This window comes from Sorex fumeus, unplaced genomic scaffold (assembly GCF_029834395.1).
Source record: "Sorex fumeus unplaced genomic scaffold, SorFum_2.1 ptg000098l, whole genome shotgun sequence".
NCBI classification, from domain to species: domain Eukaryota; kingdom Metazoa; phylum Chordata; class Mammalia; order Eulipotyphla; family Soricidae; genus Sorex; species Sorex fumeus.
The window spans coordinates 77,036,486-77,059,221 of record NW_026606155.1 but is presented as its reverse complement, the minus strand read 5'-3'; the positions used below and the strand labels follow the sequence as shown (position 1 = coordinate 77,059,221).

At 40.2% G+C, this 22,736-nt stretch overlaps 1 protein-coding gene across 5 annotated transcripts in view; it reads left to right on the top strand.

The window, feature by feature from the left end:
* RYR3 (ryanodine receptor 3) overlaps window positions 1-22,736 on the top strand; it is a 631,292-nt gene that overhangs the window by 466,708 nt on the left and 141,848 nt on the right. For 3 of the 5 annotated variants that reach the window (XM_056134222.1, XM_056134220.1, XM_056134218.1), the window contains 3 exons: window positions 15,618-15,798; window positions 17,110-17,221; window positions 20,865-20,985. In XM_056134222.1, the coding sequence (XP_055990197.1) occupies window positions 15,618-15,798; window positions 17,110-17,221; window positions 20,865-20,985 (414 nt within the window). The remainder of the gene's footprint in view (window positions 1-15,617; window positions 15,799-17,109; window positions 17,222-20,864; window positions 20,986-22,736) is intronic. The other 2 variants (XM_056134221.1, XM_056134219.1) reach the window with 1 other exon arrangement.

Below are 22,736 nucleotides of genomic sequence, written 5' to 3'. Positions count from 1 at the left end.
GAAGGAAGGAAGGAAGGAAGGAGAAGGAAGGAAGGAAGGGAAGGAGGGAGAGAGGGTAGGGGAGGGAGGGAGGGAGGGAGGGAGGCAACAAATTTTTCCTTGTTGATCTTAGACAAGTCACTTTTTTGTACTCATTTTTTTCTGAATATTTTAATGAAGTATTAGTGTTTTATAATAATATATACACATATAATTATCATCAAATAATAATAGTTTTGGGCTAGAGTGATAGCACAGAGGGTAGGGCATTTGCCTTGCAAGTGGCTGACCCAGGTTCGATTCCTCCGTCCCTCTCGAAGAGCCCAGTAAGCTACCAAGAGTATCCCATCTGCATGGCAGAGTCTGGCAAGCTCCCCGTGGCATATTCGATATGCCAAAAACATTAACAATTCTCACAATGGAGACGTTACTGGTGCCCACTCGAGCAAATCGATGAACAAAGGGAGGACAGTGTTACAGTGCTAATAAGTTTCACTTCTTAATCACCTATCTTCTGCTTTCATTCATATGTATTTAATTCTGCACTGCCCTTCTGCTGTTCACCACCAGCAAAACTAAACTCTATTTCCTTCCTTAAAGGTCTGTATCAGAGTATCCTCCACTTCCTATCCAAATGATCATGTGTCTAAAATTAAACAGAGAATTATGGTAATAATAAAATAAATGTTATAAAATGTGTGTTTTCAAAAGTCCAGGGGTGCTCTATCTCTCTCGCTGCCTGCATTCAGTGGTCTCACACCGCTTCCCCCACCCCAGGGAGGTCGATGGTGATGGGAAGACGAAGGAAGGAACGAGAGCCAGACTGGTCGATATCAATTGTAGTTTATTCCAATCTTCACTTCACTACTGCTTCTCTCTCTCAAGCCTGAGCCCCTCTCACTTCTGACTCTGCCCTCTGCAACCTGAGCCCCCTCTGAGCTCATAGTCTTAGTTTATATAGCAATCACATAGGGTGGTGACACAAAGATGGGTTGAACATTAACAAAAAAACAAAGAGAGGTAAGACCACTCCTCCAGGAGATTAACTCAAGGATAAAATCTCATCTAAAGAGATTACTCCAGATTACTAGGAAATCTGCTCAAGGGTGTGATCCCAACAAGGACATGTTCTTTCCTCAGATAGTGATCTACTTAAATAGTTGTAGTAAATCTACTTCTAATATTTCTAGCAATGTCATTCTGTATGAGCACAGTAAGAGATATAAACTTACAGTTTGGTTCTTCCTGAGGACATCTCACTATATACTCCGCAGTGCTTCAGGCCAGCTTAGTCTTCCTAGCCCCAGCAGGGTCCTAGTCTCATCACTACTTACTTTTGGATCATGACAGCATTTGTCCATGATCATGACCTCAACTAATACTTGAGTATAGTGGCACTTTGGCCTGGCCCATTTCGATGCCAGGGAAGCTCACAGCTTGCCCTGGGTCCATTCAGTCCCTCGTTGGGACCCTGGTTTGGGGGTTCTAGGAACTAAGGGCAACTGAGTCAAGAAAGCAGATGCCCAGAAGTAAATATTATTTGGAGTCAATCAACTCCCAAGTTACAAAGCATAATACTAACTGTCTTCCTGTGTCCATACAGAAAGGACATTGCTTTAAGGTAAACTATTCAAAAGACATAAGGAGAGGAGAAATGCAATATTAACTTATAATACAAGTTCAGTGTCCTAGAAAGATCTGACCTTACAAATTAACAGAATCTGATTAGGGGAATAAGCTGATTAACTGTTTGGGTGAGAAAGCATAAACAAAAGAATGGGAGTGACTCAGGAGCACTGGGATGGGTGTGACCCAATAAACCTAAGCTACCTGAGGAAGGACAAAACAGTGTTATCCTACAATAAAGTAAACTTAAAATTTTTGTGTGAGTCACAAAATTTATGTAAATAACACAATGAGATCAACGCAGGACCAAAAAATTCATCTTGGCCACCTTTGCATCAAGAGCAAAGACTTTATAGGTCATTTAGTGGGATTTTCTATATGAATTATGGATGTAAAGAAATTCACTGACTGTGTTCCTATCTCAATTTCCCAGATTTCAATATTTGCGTATCCTGATTAGGTGTAACCATACTGAAGTAAAGCCAGGAACAAAATGTTTAGTCTCTTCCATTTGCTTTCAGGCTGTTTTATAACTTTTTATCATTCTCTACAGTCTCGTTTGATAATGCAACAAGCTCCAATATACTGACCCCATCAGTAGGAATTATATGTGCATTTTAATTTAATGTTGATTGTGTTGTAACACAAGGGCCACCATTGGTTTTGTAAAGGGACTTTAGCTTCTGATTTCAAAGAATTTGCAGTCTAGGAGGGGAGATGTAGACATGGGTCATGATAATAAGTGGAGTAAAACACGGAGTGAGCGCAAAAGGGCATCGCTGTGGGGTGGAGCAGGGGGTCAGACACACACTCCTTTTAAGATATTTTCTTTCATGCTTCATGGAGGAGGTGATGTTAAAGGTGAATTTTGAAAAGTCAAGCTTCCAGATGCAGAGATGCAAGAAAACGGTAATTTAGTTGGGCAGCAGAACAGGTAGTGTCCTGAAGGCTAACGCAATCTACACTCAGGAAATAAAATAATTTATCTGTCTAAAGGATATGGACATCTGTAAATGACAGCAGTAGAAGATGAGGTTTTAAAGGTAAGTGGGAAACTGTAATGGGAACAACTGAAATTTCAAACAGAAGACTTTCATTTTGATTCAATATGATGAGAACTGGAAAAGATTTTTAACAAAAGATACTAATTGGGGGAGGGGGAAATACACAGCAGGTAGGGCATTTGCTTTGCACATGGCTGACCCGAGTTCGATCCCTGGCATCCCAAATGGTTTCTTGAGCACTTCCCGGTGTTATTCCTGAGTGCAGAGCCACGAGTAACCCCTGAGCATTGCCGGGTGTTAAAGCAAAAAAACAAACAAAAAATAGTAATGGGGGCCACTGGGATATCTGTGCTTCGGTGAGGAAAACAAAGTTCTATATGATATTTGTGACAATAAAAATGGAATGGAAGAGATACAGCTAAAAAGAATTGTATCACTTGTATCCCTTGTCATCCTGTTGCTCATCAATTTGCTCGAGCAGGTGCCAGTAACGTCTCCATTCATCCCTGTCACATGCTAGTGTAGCCCAATGGCATCTGCTCGCTCCAGTAACACGAAGAGCCTCAAACCATTCATTCAGGATCTTGATGAAGAAGTCTGAAGGAATTACAGAGACAGAATTATTATTTTTAACTTTTTTGTTGTTGTTTTGGGTCCTTACCTGTAGTACTTGGGACTAACTCTTAGCTGTTTATTCAGGGATCACTCAGTGAGGGACTTAGGGGATCTTTCACTGTGCCGGGGAATGAACCCAGGTCAGCTGTGTATACCTTACCCATTGTACTAGCTCTCATCCCCCAGAGGCAGAATTTTTAGAATAAAGTGGCGGTCATGGTTGGTGAGTGGGCATAGGCATGTAAGAGAAATAAACAGAAGTCACATGAAAGATTAAAAATACAAGGGTAGGGAGATAAAAAAAATAAGGTTGTTAGAAGGAGAAATAAAATGAGATTTTAAAAAATGATATGAGCTTGGTTTGTTAGGGTTATATTAATTTCTGCAGTAAGTAACCCCCAAATTGAGATAATCCTAATTTGGAGTTATAGGTTAATGCTAGGACTAAATTGACTTGCTGAATGTCTATAGTTGAAAGATGGGAGTAGACTCTCACAGAGGTGAGATAAACTTCTTAAAGAAGATGTACACAAAAGGATGTTCCTTATGACTAATCATCAGGGAAATTCAACTCAAAACAATAGTGAGGTACCATCTCACACCAGTGAGATTGGCACACATAAAAGAGAACAAAAACAAACCAGAAAGATGTACAGAATGCCTTGCATATAGCTCACCCAGATTCTGTCCCTACTAAAAAAGGCCTCCAGTGTTTTTCCAAGGAATGATTCCTGGGTGCAAAGTCCTGCAAGAGCCGGGGGGGTCCCAAAACAAAACAAAACAGAAGCAGTTACTGTTGTCATGGTTGTGGAGGGAAAGGAACTCTCATGTACTGTTGGGAATACCAAAGGGTTCAACCTCATGGAAAAAAGAACATGGATACTTCTCAAAAATCTAAGGCTCGAACCTAGCAACTTCACTTTTTGGCATTGACTGAAAAAGCCCCTTAACACTATTTTTAGATTTAGTTTTGTTGGGGGGGCCATACCTGGTGGTGCTCAGGGCTTACTCCTGTCTCTGAGCTCAGAGATCACTCCTTACAGTGTTCAGGGGGCCATATGATGTACTGGGGATCAAGCCTGGGTCAGCCATGTGCAAGGCAAATGGCCTACCTGCATACTATCATTACAGCCTTCCAAAAAACACTACTTTAAAAAGACACTTGTGCCCTTGGGTTCATTGTGGCACTATATGTGATAGTAACGATGAGCTGGTGATAATTGGTGATAGTAATAATAACTAACACTGTGCATTTATATTTATATACTTTTACATATTTTATCTTTCTAAACATCAATTTGATGACATATCTTAATTTAATGTTGGCTTCTTAATTTTATAGTTGAAAACCCAGATGTTTAGAGATATTGAATAACTTTCCCAGAATATATAACTAGTAAATGTAGCACTGTAGCATTGTCCTCCCGTTGTTTATTGATTTGCTCGAGCGAGCGGGCCCAGTAACATTGTGAGACGTTGTTACCGTGTTTGGCATATCAAATATGTCCCGGGGAGCTTGCCAGGCTTTGCCATGCAGGTGAAATACTCTTGGTACCTTGCTGGGCTCTCCAAGAGGGGCGGAGGGATCGAACTCGGGTCAGCTGTGTCGGCCACGTGCAAGGCAAACACCCTACCCTCTGTGCTATTGCTCCAGCCCAACTGGTAAATAGAAATGTCAAACGTACAGCTAGGATTTGAATCAGAACATTTTTGCTTCAGAGACCAAGTCTTATAAATCATTATCTCTAATGGACAAGGAGGAACAGCATTTTTTCCCTTTGAATGTGTCAAAAGTCGTGGTATTACTTAATTACTGTTTGACACTAATGTATAAAAATACACTTTGAAAGGTTAGATTAAAACTCTTGCCATATGAAAATAGTGTAATTGGAAATTTCTTTCCCACATTATTTTAATGGTATCTCCTAATGTTTGTATTAAATCTTCTTAAACAAGATTTGTCTTTAAAAGAACTCCTTAAAGCCTATAATTTTCTTTATTTTTAGGAGCTTGCTGGGAAGCCTTGGGTGGTATTTAACTGTGGGAATAATGAAATTAGGAAGCTTCTATTTACCAAGCAGTTACAAACTCTGTAACTATCCTAGACATAGATGTGTCTGATAAATCCCTGCTTAATGTAAATTCCAAGGAGGGAAAAAATATTTTTACCAATTTTCAATAAGGGAAAAGTTATTCCGTACTTCACTGAGTTCTTAGGAAGACTGGTAATGTTCTCTCTGGAGTATATACTTAGTTGTGATGAAAGCACAATTGCTCTTAGCTTTGCTAAATCTGTTTCAAAAGATATACTTATCACCAGTGGCAATAATTTGAGCATCTATCATGTTGACATGTGACAAGAATATGAGCATCTGTGAGAGGAGACATGCTCTATAAATTCTGCCCTAAAGTCACTTACATGTCAAAGCAGAAAACAACAAACCTAAGTAGAACAGACACATATATGGAAAATCAAGGCTCTGTACTCAACCTGTAAAACTCTGTAACAGACACATTCACGGAGTACTCATTCTGTTTTCAACCTCGCCTACTTTCAAGGAGATTTGGATGTGTCCCAAAATTTCATTACTAGAACCTTGTAAAGTGATTTTAGGAATGTCTGAATAGTATCTTGACGAAAGAAATGCACATAGTAAAAAATGTGAAGAGCACACTGATGGGTCCCTTATCTGGAAGACGTGAATCTTTCAGTCTTTCAATCTTTCAATTCATCTAAATAATAGTTCAATAAAGCCTGGAAAAATATTTTTGAGGGGGGCCATAAAAATAGTACCAAGGAATAGAAAGCGTATGGTTTGCTTCAGGCCCCATATTTGATCTCCGGTACTGCAGTTTCCCAAGCACCAGCAGGTGTGGCTCTGGTGACCCCTGGCACCACTGAACCCAGCTGAGCTCAGAACCCTCACTTTACACTACTGAACCAAATATATCCAAGAGTAGCACCCGGGCCCCATGCATTGCTGAGAAGCCTCAAAAATAATAATTTAATAATATTTTATGATCAAGAAAACAAATAGCATTTTGACTTTGAAGGGCATAGTATGTATATATGCTCAAAAGAATCAGATGAATAATTTCTGTTTATATATTAATGTATCGCCAACGTGGCTTGGCACGTGCCTCAGGCAACCACAAGCAAACGTCCAAACTGGCAAAACAATGCAGAAAAGCCATCAAGGATGAGCTCAAAAACAGGAGAGCAGCAGTACTGGTAGATGCAGCAGAAGCTGGGAAAAACATTCGTAATGCCCGCCTGTCCTTCACCAACTACAAAACCAAGATGACTGCCCTCCGACATCATGATAGATCTATCACATCTTCCAGAAGGGCAATGGAGAAGATTATTCATGACTTCTACTCAGATCTCTTTAATAGCCACATCCACTTGCCCACATACCACATACCACATGATGGATATGTCGTTCCCAATGTTCTCCCTTCCGAAATCGAACATGCCATCTCGTCGGTAAAGAAACAAAAAGCACCTGGCCCAGACAAGATCAGACCTGAACACCTGAAGAACTTACCATCAGTACTCATCAATACATTGGCTCGACTCTTCACATGCTACCTGTCTGAATGCAAGGTTCCATCCCAATGGAAAACCAGCAAGACTGTACTACTATACAAAAAAGGAGACATCCACGACATTGGCAACTATCGCCCAATCTGCCTATTGTCTGTCATCTACAAACTATTCACTCGAGTCATCCTGAATAGGATTAGCAGAACACTAGATGAAGGACAACCATGTGAACAAGCTGGATTCCGAAAAGGATTCAGTACCATTGACCATATCCACACAATAACCAAGCTCATTGAGGTATCTCGGGAGTTCAAGATGCCGCTCTGTCTAACGTTCATTGATTTAAAGAAGGCCTTTGATTCTGTCGAGACGGAAGCGGTCATGGAAGCCCTAGCCAATCAGGGCGTACAAACTCAATACATCAGGATCCTTCGTGAGCTCTATTGCGGATTCACTACCAAGATCTCACCATTCTACAAAGAAGTAATCATCCATATCAAGAGAGGGGTTCGGCAGGGTGATACCATTTCACCAAAACTCTTCAGTGCCACCCTCGAGAACATCATGCGACGACTAGAATGGGAAAATGTGGGAGTGAAGATAGATGGTCGGCAACTACACCACCTCCGCTTTGCTGATGACATCGTTCTAATAACACCAAACATCAGCCAAGCGGCACAAATGCTGGCGGACTTTGACCGTGAGTGTGGAAAGGTAGGACTACAGCTGAATCTTACGAAGACAATGTTTATGAGAAACAGCCTTGTTCATGACGCTCCATTTGCTCTCAACGGAACCACCATCTCCGAATGCAACAGTTATATATACCTAGGTCGAGAAATCAACATGATGAATGACCTGGCACCTGAGTTGCGCAGGAGGAAGAGAGCGGCTTGGAATGCCTTCAAGAGTATTGAAGAAATAACTAAAAGGACAAAGAACCTCCAGCTATGAGCACATCTCTTTGATTCCACTATTCTTCCTGCATTAACATATGCCTCAGAGACCTGGACCCTACGAAAACAGGATGAGAACGCTATTCGGGTCTCTCAAAGAGGAATCGAAAGAACTATGCTTGGAATATCACGATTCACTCAAATGAGAGATAGAATCTGGAGTTCTGATCTTCGTCAACGCTCAAGAATCAGGGACGCTGTCTCATTTGCCAAGACATCAAAAATCAGATGGGCTGGACACGTAATGAGGTTTACAGACAACCGCTGGACTAGAGCCATTACTGATTGGATTCCACGAGACATCAAAAGATCACGTGGACGCCCACCTATAAGATGGTCAGACTTCTTCGTCAAGACCCTAAATGATCGGTTTGAGGCTCTACATGTTCCTAAAACGAACAGATACCATTGGGCTATGCTAGCACGCAACCGGGATAAATGGAGACATTACTGGCACCCGCTCGAATAAATCGATGAATAACGGGGATTAAGTGATTAAGTGATTAATATTAATGTAAAGCCATTCTTCAGTGTGACTGGTACCAGAAGACTTGGGGATAGTTAGGATTAAAAATATATAATGTGGGGAACAGAAAGATAGTACAGAGATTAAGGCACTTACCTTGCATGTGGCCACCTTGATTTGATCTTCAGAACTACAGATGGTCTTCTATAAGCAAGAAGTAAGACCTGAGGACAGTCAGATATGCCCCCCTCAAAAGAAGACAAAAATGTAAGATGTGTATCTTATTATCAAATTTAATTGAAAATGTTTTGTAAATCACCCCAAAATTAATCATTAGTCAAAGCTTAAAAAAATAATAGCTTAATACAGTTGTGAATGATATCACAGTGCTTCTCCAGATGACACAAATAGGATGAGGAGACAGGGGGATATGAGGCATATGTAACATCCAGGGAGTGGATGTTGAGTATTCAGAATGAATCTTACACCTTCTCAGTCTATGGATATCTTCTGTCTCACCTTCTCAATTCTCCCATTGGAGATTCTGGAATCTTTTTGCCTGACAATAGAAAAGAAATCAGAGAGGTCAGAGAAAGGAATCCCGTTTCCTTGCTTCCAGGCAGAAGCAAGGAAATGGGATTCTGTAAAATCGTGAATGGAACCAAACCCCAGAAATAAGCATGGAGTCCAAACAACACAAATAATAGAAAATTAAAACTCAAAGGAGTTGGTGATAACCAGTGTGCAGAGCACCAAAATAAGGGGCTGTGCCTGGGAGAAAACAATGTTGCCCAGTTCCCTTCACACTTCACAAATCTGGCAGCAGTTTTCCATAGCTCATGAAGGGACTAGACAGCAGTGCTTGCTGATCATCCAGGCCCCAAATTTTTCATGTACTGATGTATGTGAATTCCTTATTGATGTGTTGACTAGGATGGTAAATGATGTTCGAAACAAAATACGAGCTGTATTTAAGGTAGGAAAACAGAGTTTTAAAAAATAACTTCATCAAGATTATTCATCCAGAATGGCAATATTATGAACCTCATGCTTATCACAAATTGATTTTAGTTAAGGCAATGAGAATGTTCATATTTGGCAGGTGAGAGGTAATACCTGGGAAACAGGTACAACCAAATCTGCTGGGCTGACTCTGAGGCTCAGGCAGGGCTATCTACTTTATTACTTGTCCAGGAATCCTGGAACCAATGACAAGTGAGTGAAGTAGACTAAATGACTGGTTGGATTAATGGCCATAGGGTAAATAGTACTTGATTTACTTTCTTTATTCACATATACTCAGCACCTCCCTTTGCAGGTTAAGGTAGAGATTATATGTCCTAACCTAATGTGCAGTGACTCTGTTCATGCAAGTTTCCTGCTTCCATATAAAAGTTGGCACATACCAAAAGAAAAAGCTTTGAGTCCTGGCTGTCAACCCTCCCTTGTGATTCTCTAATTTAACTAAGAGTTTCTCTAGAGTCATTCATCCTAAGCTCCAAATTCTTTCTCTTATTACACTAGGACTTTACTGGGGATATGTTCTTTTCCTTGGGACTAATTATCTTTGAGAAAATAGACAACTCAATCTCTTGTAAACAAAGCTTTTTAGTTGATCTATTAATACAAAGACGGATTCCGATTCTCAGCTTCCCATCCAATAATTTCAAGTGTTTACCCTTGGCCTCAAAGGAGCTTATTCATTTATTCAAAAATATTTTTGAATGTTTATGATATTTCTGTTGTTAACACAATACTTCAACAAGAAGGGTTGGATTCTTACTTGAAAGACTATTATTATTAAATATACAGTCCAGAGAGAAGTGAAGAATACAAAATGCAGTGGATGGAAGTTAGAAGTATCACATCCTTACTACCATCTCTGTAGATAAATACCTACTTTAGAGTTGAATGGGGAGAATCATTCCCATTTCTATTCAATCTCTCAGGGATGTTGAAAATACAATAATAGGGCTGGAGACATAGTACTTGCCTTGCACACAATGGACTCAGTTTTGATCCCCTGCATCCATATCTATGGTCCCCTCTGCCCTACTAGGAGTGATGCCTGAGTGCAGTCAGGTGTAAGCCCTGAGCTCCACTGACTGTGTCTCAATAAACAAAACAAAATGAAAACAAAAAGGGGAAAAGGACTGTAATGTAAAAAAAAAAAAAAGGGGGGGGGGCTGGAGAGATAGCACAGCAGGTAGGGCGTCTGCCTTGCACGTGGCCAACCCAGGTTCGATTCCCAGCATCCCATATGGTCCCCTGAGCACCGCCAGGAGTACCTCCTGAGTGCAGAGCCAGGAGTAACCCCTGTGCATCGCCAGGTGTGACCCAAAAAGCAAAAAAAAAAAAAAAAAAAAAAAAAAAAAAAGGACTGTAATGTGAAGACAGTGTTGAGAACCTTTGAAGAAAGCCCTGTGAACATTCATGCTATTCATTTTGGAACTCAAAAAAAATGTAATAAGCCCCTGGGCAAAACAAGTTTATCTCAGATCTCTCTCTCCCTTGAAAAATTCCCACAAGGTCAGTATTCAGCTTCCGCAGAATAAATTTGCTTTGCAGTCCAGTTTGCTGGGCTACAGGTAATTAGGAAGAGAACATTCACTCTCTTCTAATCATAACATCCCCTCTACCTTTATGATCTTTGGAAATTCTTTTCCTTGGATCTCTAATTAGCAGCACTGGTTGCACTTCAGTTCCTTCCTTTTAACTGGGAGCCCTCTGAAGCCCCCCACCCCAGGCATCCACAATACAATAATAAAAGGATAGCTCCCTAAGTCAGTGGTATAAGCCAACCTAATTAGCTTAGATCTAAAGACCTAAGGCTTCAATAAAAGAAGACTAATTTGACAAGTTTCAATAGCAAACTCAATATAGAACTCAATGTTGGATTTTTCAAATTCTGTTGCACACTGTTGTCCATGACCCATTAAACTCCACAATGCCGATCACTGTGGAAAGAGCTAAGTTGAATTAAGTATGATGGATAGGACCACATCTGACCCACAAGTGTTTTTTTCCTGACAACAGACAAAATCAAATTACAATACTTAAATAAGCATGATTATTGGGGTTGTTTCTTCCCAGTTTGACGTTTAAAGTTCCAAAACATTAATTTCATTATTCTTGTCAGGACAATGTGCTACCTCTTCAGTTTTGGATACTGACAACCCTTAAAAGTAGTGCACTGACTCTTTACAGTAGCCAGAAACTGGAAGAGACCTGAGTGCCCAAGAACAGATGACTGGTTAAAGAAACTTTGGTACATCTACACAATGGAGTACTATGTAGCTCTTAGAAAAGATGAAGTCATGAACTTTACATACAAGTGGTACAATATGGAAAGTATCATGCTAAGCGAAATGAGTCAGAAAGAGAGGGATAGACATAGAAAGATTGCATTCATCTGGGGGATATAAAGTAACAAAATATGAGATTAATACCCAAGAATAGCTGAGAGCAACACCAGGAGAATTACTCCATAACTTAGAGGCCAGCCGGGTATTCTAGGGGAAAGGACAATTCAGATAGAAAGGGGAACACCAAGTGGAGGGTGTTTGGAGGATCCTCCCAGGAGGGGAGATGCAGGTTGAAAGTAGACTGGACTGAACATGTTCGCCACTCAATGCCTCTTTTGCTGATCACAACACCCAAAAGGAGAGAGAGAACAAAAGGGAATGCCCTGTCACAGTGGCAGGGGGGGATGGGGGATGGGGGGATGGGGGCGGGATATTATCCTGGTGGTGGAAAATGGGCACTGGTGGAGGGATGGGTATTTGATCGTGGTATGACCGAGATCCAAGCACAAAAATTTGTAAATCTACAACTGTACCTCATGGTGTTTCACTAATAATAAAAAAAAAAGAAATCACATTCTCTGGGAGGAGACAAGGATTGAATTCTCCCCTGGAGCTTCAAGGAGGAATCAGGTCTGTTTGTACTTTTATTTAGTCCCTAAATCTCATTTTGCACTTCTGATCTCCAGATCTGAAGGGAAATAATAAACACAAATTCTGATAGAAAAAAAAAAGTAGTGCACTGAGTTATATCTATAACTAAGAATTTCTACTTTCAAAAATGTGATTCTTCTCTTGATTTTCTCTAAATATACTTCCTGTGATTAAGTAGGTCAGATATGATGTTAAGTTCAACAAATAGGAATGGATGGTCTACATTACATTATCACTTTTCTGAGCTCTTGAACTAACTGCACAATCTCCTTGATTTCTCTCTACTGAATCTTTCCACCATACCAGTAGTGTGATTGTTGTATCCTTTTAAGTATTGCAATAATTTTTCATGGATTCTGATTGAATGCAAAAAAATTGTGATGACACATGTCACATAAAGTTCAAAGAAAAGCTTCTTTATACACCTTTTAGCCTCCTTGAAGGATTGAATTGGATGTTATTGAATGTGTGTTGATGGGATGCTTAAACTGAGTTTAATGAAATTACACAATCAAATTACACAATCCTGAATCAAATTACACAATCTTAAAACTTATGGTGACATATTTAAAACTTTTCATTTTTACTACGGTTCAAAATGTTGAGGTGATAAGAACAGATTTCAGCAAACGAACTTTAGACATGACAAGTGTCTTCAAATATGAGTTTGTGTGACCAACAGCACAGTTAATTGCCAACATTCAGACATCAAGCTCAAACCCTGTGATCCTCTTTCATGAGGGAAGAAATCTCTGCATATAGGTTAGACTTAGTATACCAACTCTAAAGCTAAAGGAAAAATGAGTATCTCAACTGGGCAAATGAATTCCTGTGAGATTATGTAGCGTATATGATGTCAGTGATTAGCTCAAAGGCTAGTTCATAAGCTCAGGTTCTTTGGATTGCAAATAAAATGCTCTAGTCACTACACTTTAAGTTCATTAAATAAAAATTTTATTAAGTGAAGTAACTCAGAGGTAGAGTGCATGCTTTACATAGCTTTTTTTTTAATTGAGTAATCGTGAGATACACAGTTTCAAAGCTGCTCATGATTGGGTTTCAGTCACATAATGATCCAACACCCATTCCTCCACCAGTGTCCATTTACCACCACCAATGATCCCAGTTTCCACCACCAACTCTCCCCCAGCCTGCCTTTATGGCTCTATGGCAGGCTCTTTCAGGCACTATGGTTTGCAAAAGATACTGAGATGTTATCATATTTGTTCCTTTTCCTACTTTCAGCATGCAGTTCCTATCCAGAGTGATCACTTCCAACTATCTTTGTCATACACTAAGTATTTTTTGAGTCCTTTCTTCAGCTCACAAGTTCATACACTCAAAGCACACAAGTTTATTTTTTATTAATTAATCATAAATTAAAGTCTAATAATGATTTTAAGGGCTGGAGTGATAACAGAGTGGGTAGGGCATTTGCCTTGCACTTGGCCAGGTCGGCAGACCCGAGTTTGATTCCTCCGTTTTCAATTCCTCTTCCCCTCTCAGAGAACCCTGGCAAGCTACTGAGAGTATCTCACCCAAATGGCAAAGCCTGGCAAGCTACCTGTGACATATTCGATAGGCCAAACACAGTAACAACAAGTGTAACAATGTTACTGGGCCCACTCCAGCAGGGAGAACAGTGACAATGACAGTGAATGATTTTAAACTAAGTCTAAAATTTCCACCATCCAAAAGATAAAGCCCAGTTCTTCTCCCTCTGAGTGTAAGTTGGATTCAGCAAACTCTGCAACAAATAAGGTATCACAGAAATGACCATGTGTGATAAGGTTCTAAAAAGCATTGTAGCTTCTGTGAGTCTCTCAGATCTTGCTGTATGGGAAGCCAGCTTCTATGTCATCAGAGCACTGAAGTAACTCTATGGTGAGTTCACATGGTGCAGAACTGAGGCCTCCAACCAATAGCCATATAAGTGTGGAACCTGAGATTCTATATCTGCTAAGGACTTTAGAAGATCACTGCTCTGCTGACTCTTCTACACGCTTCATGAGACCTCCCACATGAGCTTAATTTTCCCCAAATTCCTGACCACTAAAATCTGAGAATCATTAGTATTGTTCTAGCCTACTAATATTTGAGAGAACTTTTTATATACAAATCGATAATACAGTGTGTCAAAGGGCTCCTTTTTTTATAGAGCTCAGTCCTTCAAGAAATACGTAATGATTTTGTAGAAAAGATTTTTCAGGCTTCCTGCAATACTCAACACCAAAAGTGTCTTGAGTCTCAGCCTAGGAATGAAATCTCAAACACAAATTAAGGTATTTTCTGAGACACAAGGTGTATTTTATGAAGTTGTTTTGAAAGACTGATACATAACTTGGCTATAAGCTTTGTTCTGAGCAGCATTCACTGTCCGTCCCAATGTGTGCCATTCCTATTGCTTAATCACTTCTCCAGAAATTAAGATCCTATCTTAGTGACCTATAGTTCTCCCAAAATGAAATGCCAACAGAATTCTCCAGCTTCATATAGACCCCATTTCTCACTGACCATGAGCTTCAACAAGTATTTTTTTCTGAATAAATGATTTCAGAAATTCCTTCAGGTCCATCTTCAAAAACCTGGTTGTTTTGATATATTTTAGAGTATATTAAAGTTGTGAGCTCACTCACTTGAGATGTTAATTGACTCACACTAACATCAGTGACCATGTTACTCCCTGTCAAAGAATAACGAAGATACCATTTAGCAGCTTCTTCGGCATTAGTAAAGATGTAAAGTTTTTTTAGTCCCTAAATTATCTGTGAATGAATCAGTAATCTGTGGCAGAATTAGATGTGTATTTATTAACATACAAGACCTAAATTAAATATAGTACAATAATCTGAGCAGCACAAAATCTTTAATTAAAATATATGATTTTGTTGTACCAAAGTTCATCTTTATTTGATGAGGACAACACCCAGAGATGCTCAAGACTTGCTCTTGACTCTGCACTATGGGTCACTGCTGAAGGGATTTGAGGACTATATCGGGTTCCAGGGATCCAACCTGGTCAGGTGCATGCTTTGCAAGCACCCTACCTACTGGCTATACTATTTCTGTGACCCTGGTTGTTCATCTTAATACTTAAAACTTAATGATATTAATACGTAATCACTGTCACTGTATCACTATCATCCCGATATTCATCGATGTACTCGAGCGGGCACCAGTAACGCCTCTATTCCTCCCATCCCTGAGATTTTAGCAGCCTCTCCTTATTCATCTTTTCCCAATGATTGGAGACTCTTTCAGGGTCAGGGGAATGAGACCATTAATACTTAATATCCTAACTTAATTTATATAAGCATACCTTTTATCTCCATCACTATTACCTCCTGATAAAAGTAAAAGTGGGTGACAAGCACAATCTAATAATATTTCCTGGACTCCTCAATTAGAAATAAATTCTGATATTGTCCTTTCCAAACGGAAAGACAATAATGTACTCTTTTCTTTAAGGTGAAAGTGTGGAGGAAAATGCAAGTGTCGTGGTCAAACTACTCATCAGACGCCCAGAATGCTTTGGTCCTGCCTTGAGGGGTGAAGGAGGAAACGGTCTGTTGGCTGCCATGCAGGGCGCCATTAAGATCTCAGAGAACCCAGCCCTTGACCTGCCCTCACAGGGATATAAGAGAGAAATGTAAGTGAATAAAATTGGCTTTGGACGTGGTTATAATTGCTGATTCCCCATGTCTTGTCAGTACAAGGATTACAGAGGAATTGTCATTGATTTTCTTGTGGTATAGAAAGCACAAATCCTTTACATTGGTAATTAAAACATTTTCAGGCACTCTGCTATTTTGACTCTCATGAGGTCTTCTGCTTGAGGGAGAAATGGGGCACCTTTTCCCTTTTCCATTTCTCCTTTACTCAGGCCAATTGGCAGATCCAAAAGACAGCAAACTCTTTTAGCCAAAACTGTACCTCCCTCCCTTATTATATTACCACAGAAGGAAACTGATTATAGGCTAAAAGACCAGGACCAAGGTTAGAGTCCAGCCCTTTCTTGCCTCCTCCCCTGCCTGCCAGTCCTGGTGGTGTCAGGGATAGAATCCAATAGCTCATACACGAAAGGCAATGCTCTAATGCCAAACCACATCCCTGGCTCCTTCAGTATTTAGACCATGGTGTCGCGTCACTTTTGAAAAAAAAATGTAGTATTCCCCATTTCCTCTTCTAAAAATGTGAGAATTAATTAGGAGAATGTTTTAGTTTTGTGTTTTAGATTTAAACGAAAGTAGCATCTTTTTAAATCACAGTATTAATAATCTGAGTACTCAAGAGTACTCAAAGGTTAAGGACAAATTTTTCAAGTTGTCTTGTTATTTTCCTCTCATTGTGTCTTCTGACCTTTTCTCTGTCATTTGTTATAGCCTCTAGATTCTAGTATCTCTAGATTGGAGAATGGGCTACCTAGAAGAGTTAACAGTCCAATAAATTGGCTTTTGGGCTATTTTTCTGGAAGATGACCCAGTAAAACTAGAAAAGAATATAAAACATAGCTTTCCCACTTTCTCAGGTAATATGAGATTAAAAAAAATGAGACTTGAGATCGTATAGAAAGAGCAACAGAGCCAGATGTAGACTCAACCCTTTAAACTCTTTGTCTAATGTGGTTTTTTTTTTCATGTATGTTTAGTAAGGGAAAAGGAATGAGTGGCTAGTAGCTTTGGGGATGACTTTGTGCATACATGGTATGTATGATCTGCATGATCAGTTTATGTCAGTATTCGAAGCTTAAAGTTCATGGAGACCTAGAAATGCCACAGGCAAATATATTTGAGTCTTTTGAACCTAGTGACTGGAATCACATTTTTGGCTTCTGGAGAGTAGAGAAGGTGGTCTAAAATGTGCTCAGAACAAGCAGAGTTCTTCCTGCAAAGCCATCCAGGTCTCAATGCAGACCATACCTGCCAGGCTTCCTCACCTCTCCATGTTGGTTCTTTCTCAGCAGTGTGGAAGATGATGAAGATGAAGAAGAGATTGTGCACATGGGAAATGCAATTATGTCATTTTATTCTGCTCTCATAGATCTTCTAGGCCGCTGTGCTCCCGAAATGCATGTAAGTACTAGGGTTCTCAGAGAGTAGGTGTAAAGGGCTTAAGGCAAGAATATGGTACATTTCCTAATTGTAATTTCTTCTTCTGTCTCTGGCATTTCTAATATGCCTTTTCTTAGTTGCTTTTAACTAAGCTCAAAAGTAGTTCCATCTCTGATTCTGAAGCTTTCTAAGGAATGACCCTTGAATAAATCTTGTTTTGTACAATTTCTCTGTCCACATCGCCTCCCAGTTTTTTTTTCCAGAGCCTCCCAAAAGCATGTTCATCTGTTTTAATTTTCTCAAAATTTGATTAACTTTTAATTTTTAATTGCAGCCATCAGGATACTGCACATGGGAAAATCCACTTTATTATTATTGTTCTTGTGGGTTCACAGCCCATGGTGCACAGGGGATTAGGACAGACCACGGAACAAGCTCAGGGCAGGTGCTCAACTGCTTGAGCCACATCTCTGTTCCCTCAAATCCTGTTTTCTTTTCTTTTTTTTATTAAAGAACTGTGATTTACAAAGTTACTGATAGTTGAGTTTTTGGCATATAATATTTCAATGTTGATCCCACTACCAATGTCAACTTCCCTCCACCATTGTTTCCATATTCCCTCTCCACCCCAATCCTCGCCCCATTGTCAACTTTACAGGCACACTGTGAAGTTCCAGTGGTTGCATCTTAGATCTCATGTTTTCAGTTTTGTTGACTCTGTGTTTTGGATATATGGCTCTACCACTCACCCTTCTCACCTGTATAACTATAGTCTGATGCCTGTTCACCCATTATTTCCCATTCTCTTCGTCCCCCTTGATCAAATCCTTGTTTTTATGGAGGATTAGTCTGTTATGCAAGAGGAAAGCAATCTCTTACTCTGGTTTGTGTTTGATTATTTCCCAGAGGTAAGCTGTAGACATACCAAAAACTATGATTCTATTTTTATGAGATGTCTTCTCAGAATTACCAGCTTTGACCTAAAAAACTATGATTTTTTCCCTCTTTTCACCTCTGCTAGGACTGAGGAGATTGACCTTATTTTATGTAATGCTCACATCACAAGTGCTAGAGGCAATAATGCCTCTAGTATGAAAACAGAAAGGAAAGAGCCTTTCAAAAAAATTATGTCATTCTTTAAAAGAGTTGTTTGATTTGCTCACTTTGGTGCCTGTTCTGTACCTCCCCGCTTCCCTCCACAGTGCTCACTGCAAGTGATAAGTCCGAACATCTTAAAAAAGCATTTGCAGGAGTACTATGTAGCTGTTAGAAAAGACGAAGTCATGAAATTTACATACAAGTGGTGCTACATGGAAAGTATCATGTTAAGCGAAATGACTCAGAAAGAAAGGGATAGACATAGAAAGATTGCATTCATCTGGGGAACATAAAGTAACAAAATAGGAAACTAACACCCAAGTATGGCAGAGATTAGCACCAGGAATTTTACTCAATGACCCAGAGGACAACCACACATGTTAGGGGAAAAGGGAGCTCAGAAAGAGAAGGAAACACCAAATAAAGGGTGTTGGGAGGATCCCCCCACGATGGGAGAGCATGCTGAGGGTAGACTATCAACCAAACATGATTGCCACTCAATGCCTCTTTTGCAAACCACAGCACTCAAAAGGAGAGAGAGGGAAATGCCCTGCCACAGAAGCAGGGTGGGATGGGGGATGGGGGGTGGAAGGGATACTGGGATCCGTGGTGGTGGGAAATGCGCACTGGTGGAGGGATGGGTGTTTGATCATTGTATAATTGAAACCCAAGCACAAAAATGTGTAAGTCTACAACTGTACCTCATGATGTCTCACTATTAAAAAAAATTAATTAATTAATAAAAAAAAGCATTTGCAATGCAGGGAGATTGATATAGGCAGCGGAATCTGATATTGAATTTGGTATTGATGAGATTCTATATTTGATCCCCTCCAAGTTAACAATGAATGTAATTTTTAATTTTTAAAATGCTAACAAAAAACACAATTCAGTAAAGTAGTGGCTTTCAATTGTATTTTTACCAAAAATGTTTGTCTTGATCATATCAAGAAATATATATTCCTATCTATTATATAAATACTCTAGGAACAATTTATCCTTATGAACAATCATAAACTCCTTTCTACTTTATATTAGTCTATTTTATGCTTCTTAATACTGAAGTCTCTAGATCTGTTTTACAGCTCATAAATTGGTTTTGATCTATAGTTTGAATTACACTGTATTGAGTATTTGGTCTTAGCTTTCGTCCAATACACAATAGTCCTATCTAATACATGAACTCAGATGTTTGCAAATCCATCTGCAAGTGGTTAGGGAAAATGTTCTGATGTGGAAATGGTTAAAGTTTCTGGAAATGGAAGTCTAAATCTCAATAAGAGAGGCTAACTAGAATTCTTAACTCAGAATTCTACTTAATACTATGATGAGGCAGTCTTACACACATGGGCCCATCTTTCTGTTTACTGCTTTTGAACAAATAAAGGAAGCCTGACTGGAAGTGAGGAAATAGTAGGGTGCTCTACAGTCTCAGAGAGGAGGGTAGAGTGAGTTTCATGATCATCTGTCCTTATTTCTTTAGGAAGCCAGTTGTACAGTTTGCTTACTCTCAGGAATATCACAGTGGAGGTTAATTAAGCCTTCAGAACGCCCTCAGGGAAAAGACTTTCTCCTTGCTTATTACCCTTCTAATCTCCTAACTCACCCTTTTTCTCCCTCCCTCCCTCCCTCCCTCCCTCCCTCCCTCCCCCCTCTCTCCCTTCTTTCCTCATCCCACTCTCTCTCCCTCCTTCCCTCCCCCCACTCTCCCTCCTACCCTCTCCCCTCTCTTCCTTCCCCCCTCCCATCTCTCTCCCTCCCTATGTTTCTCTCCTCCCCACTCCACTCCAGCCCCTGCTCTGTGAGTTTGGAGAGAGATTCTGTCATTACTGACAACCCTCTTCTGCCCATAGGAATGAGAGGTGATAACTGACATGACTGAATAGCCAACATGGCTACCCATGGCTTGAAGGCCCCTTTTCTGGGTCCTTCAAGCTTCACATACTCAGCTAACCTGAGGTAGATTCAAATTGAGTTCATCGCTTTAAAATTCCAGAAGCATACCCACATCCTCATGTATGTATTGGGTGGCCCACCTGTAGCTAATGGCCCAGTATCTCTATTCAGGATTACTCCACTGAGATACTCCAATTCTCTTGATAGTCCTTGCAGCCCTCTCATGCTACCTCTAATCCTAGCTTAATAAAAATTTTGGGAAACTAAAACTGGTGGGTCATTTCAACATTTAGCAGAATGCTAGAAACTGGAACAAGAGAGTAGAGTTTGGAATTGTCAACACATGTCTTGGCTGGTGGAACTGACAGCTCCATGTCATATCATCCACTGAGAATCACCAACAAGCTACCTGCCACCAAAACTGTGTAACCATCATGATTACAGCAAATGAGCCAACTTACTTCCTTGGCAGTTAGTCCTTTGCAGCTCCTCTTTTAGAAAATCAAGTAAAGTTCTTCAGTTTCCTTGTGGTCATGATTGTGTATGACAGCCAGGACAGTCTGCAGTAGACTGCCCCTTAAAGAGAACCATTTGACTGTGGGAGGTTTGGAAGTGGGCTGGAGTCTGGTGTGGGAACTACTTGATCTCATTCTCCAACCCTGCATTGCAGCTTATACAGACAGGAAAAGGGGAAGCCATCCGGATCAGGTCAATCCTGCGCTCCCTAGTCCCCACAGAGGACTTGGTTGGGATCATCAGCATCCCCCTGAAACTGCCATCCCTGAACAAAGGTAAGGGGAGCTTCTCACTGCCCATTCCTACTGGTCTCTTGGGGGCCACTAGCTGCTCAGGGACAGGCCTTTGGCCTGAGCGCTGTGTCTGTTCCAGGCTCACTGCAGGGTGTGCTGCAAAATAAGGGGGAAATCTCTTGCTCTTCTCTGGTGATCAGTTCCCTCCTCCTGGTCCCACCTGACTGTTCTCCTCTGCTCTTCCATGTCAGGACTCCCTTGTGCTGGACCTCAGAGGTATAAACACTCCAGAGGCCTTCTTCTCTTGAAGGAAGTTAATGAAATGGAACCTGGAAAAGTTCTCACCAGGGTTTTCCCTCTCCATGACCTCTATGTCTCCCAGTTGAGTAGCTAGCTAATAAATAAATGCATACACAGCACCCTTCTAGAGCAGTCCTGAGTACCTTCATGCCAAAAAACATAAAGAGTTCTTTTCCCAGTGTCATGAGTGATGCTTGTCAATCAATGTTATTCTTACTACAGTTTATTCTCTCCCCAAAGCCTTGAGTCTCTCCACATCGCTGCATCTGCTGTCCAGCAGATTTCTCCTGGTAGGTGGTGTAGTTGTAAAAAGTTGACTGACAAGAGATTCCAGGGTGTATGTCCTATAGGACATTTTGGTAGGGGCAGTGATTTGGTGGGTGTTTGTGAACTGATACATATTCATAGTCATACTGTTAACTGATGTTAACCTGGTTTCACTGATGTTTTAGTCAGTGACAGATGGCATGTACAGCAGTAGTTCCCAGCAAGCATCTCGATATAGCCTGGGTATGGAGCCAGGCTCTATCACTTGGGACTGTTTAATTACTCTCACAATGAATTCACCTAATATATTTCTCAAAATGCACCCCTACTGTTAAACCATGCATGACTGGATGTGAAGCATTTATGCCAACAAGGTTAACATAGACTCTACCTCGTAATATTAGTCATAATTACCATGACCAAAAATGGTGGTAGTGATGATGAAACATACAAATTCTACTCTCATAGCAACTTTAATGTATAATGCGGTCCATGTATAATGCATACATATCCAGAATATATTTATCTAACTGAAAGCTTATACCCTTTCTCTAGTATTTCCCATTTCTTTCATTTCCCCCAATCCCAATACCTTTCATCTGCTCTCCATTTCTAAAGTTCAATGTCTCTAAATTCCACAAGTAAGAGATGCAAATTATTTATCATGTAAGATTTGTCTTTCTCTGACTTATTTCACTTAGCATAATGCCCTCAAGTTCTGTTTATGTTATTCAAGTGGCAGTATTTCATTTTTATGGCTAAGTATTATTGTGTTTATAGGCATATGTATTACAGTTTCTTTATTGTTTTTTCTTATTGTTTAGACACTATGATTTGCAAACAGTGCTGGTATTAATGTTTCAGGAGTACAGTGTTACTGACACCACACCTACTGCCGCAGTCATCAGCCTCACTCCACCATTGTCTGGATATTTTCTCATTCCTCTCACCTTACTTAGCAAACTTGGTTCTGTAAGCTGGATCTCAGGGTCTTTTATCTTTGGCCATTGTTATTCCCTTACTGTGTTTCTCTGTTCTATTCCTTCTTTATTCTTTCTTATTTTCTTAACGCTGGAGCAACCTAGATCTAACTATATATACCATTAGCCATGTGCCATATATTTTCAGTTGTTGTTACAGGCTGGAGTGATAGCACAGCAGGTAGGGCATTTGCCTTGCACGCAGCCAACATGGCCAACCCGAGTTCAATTCCTCTTGGTGAGCCC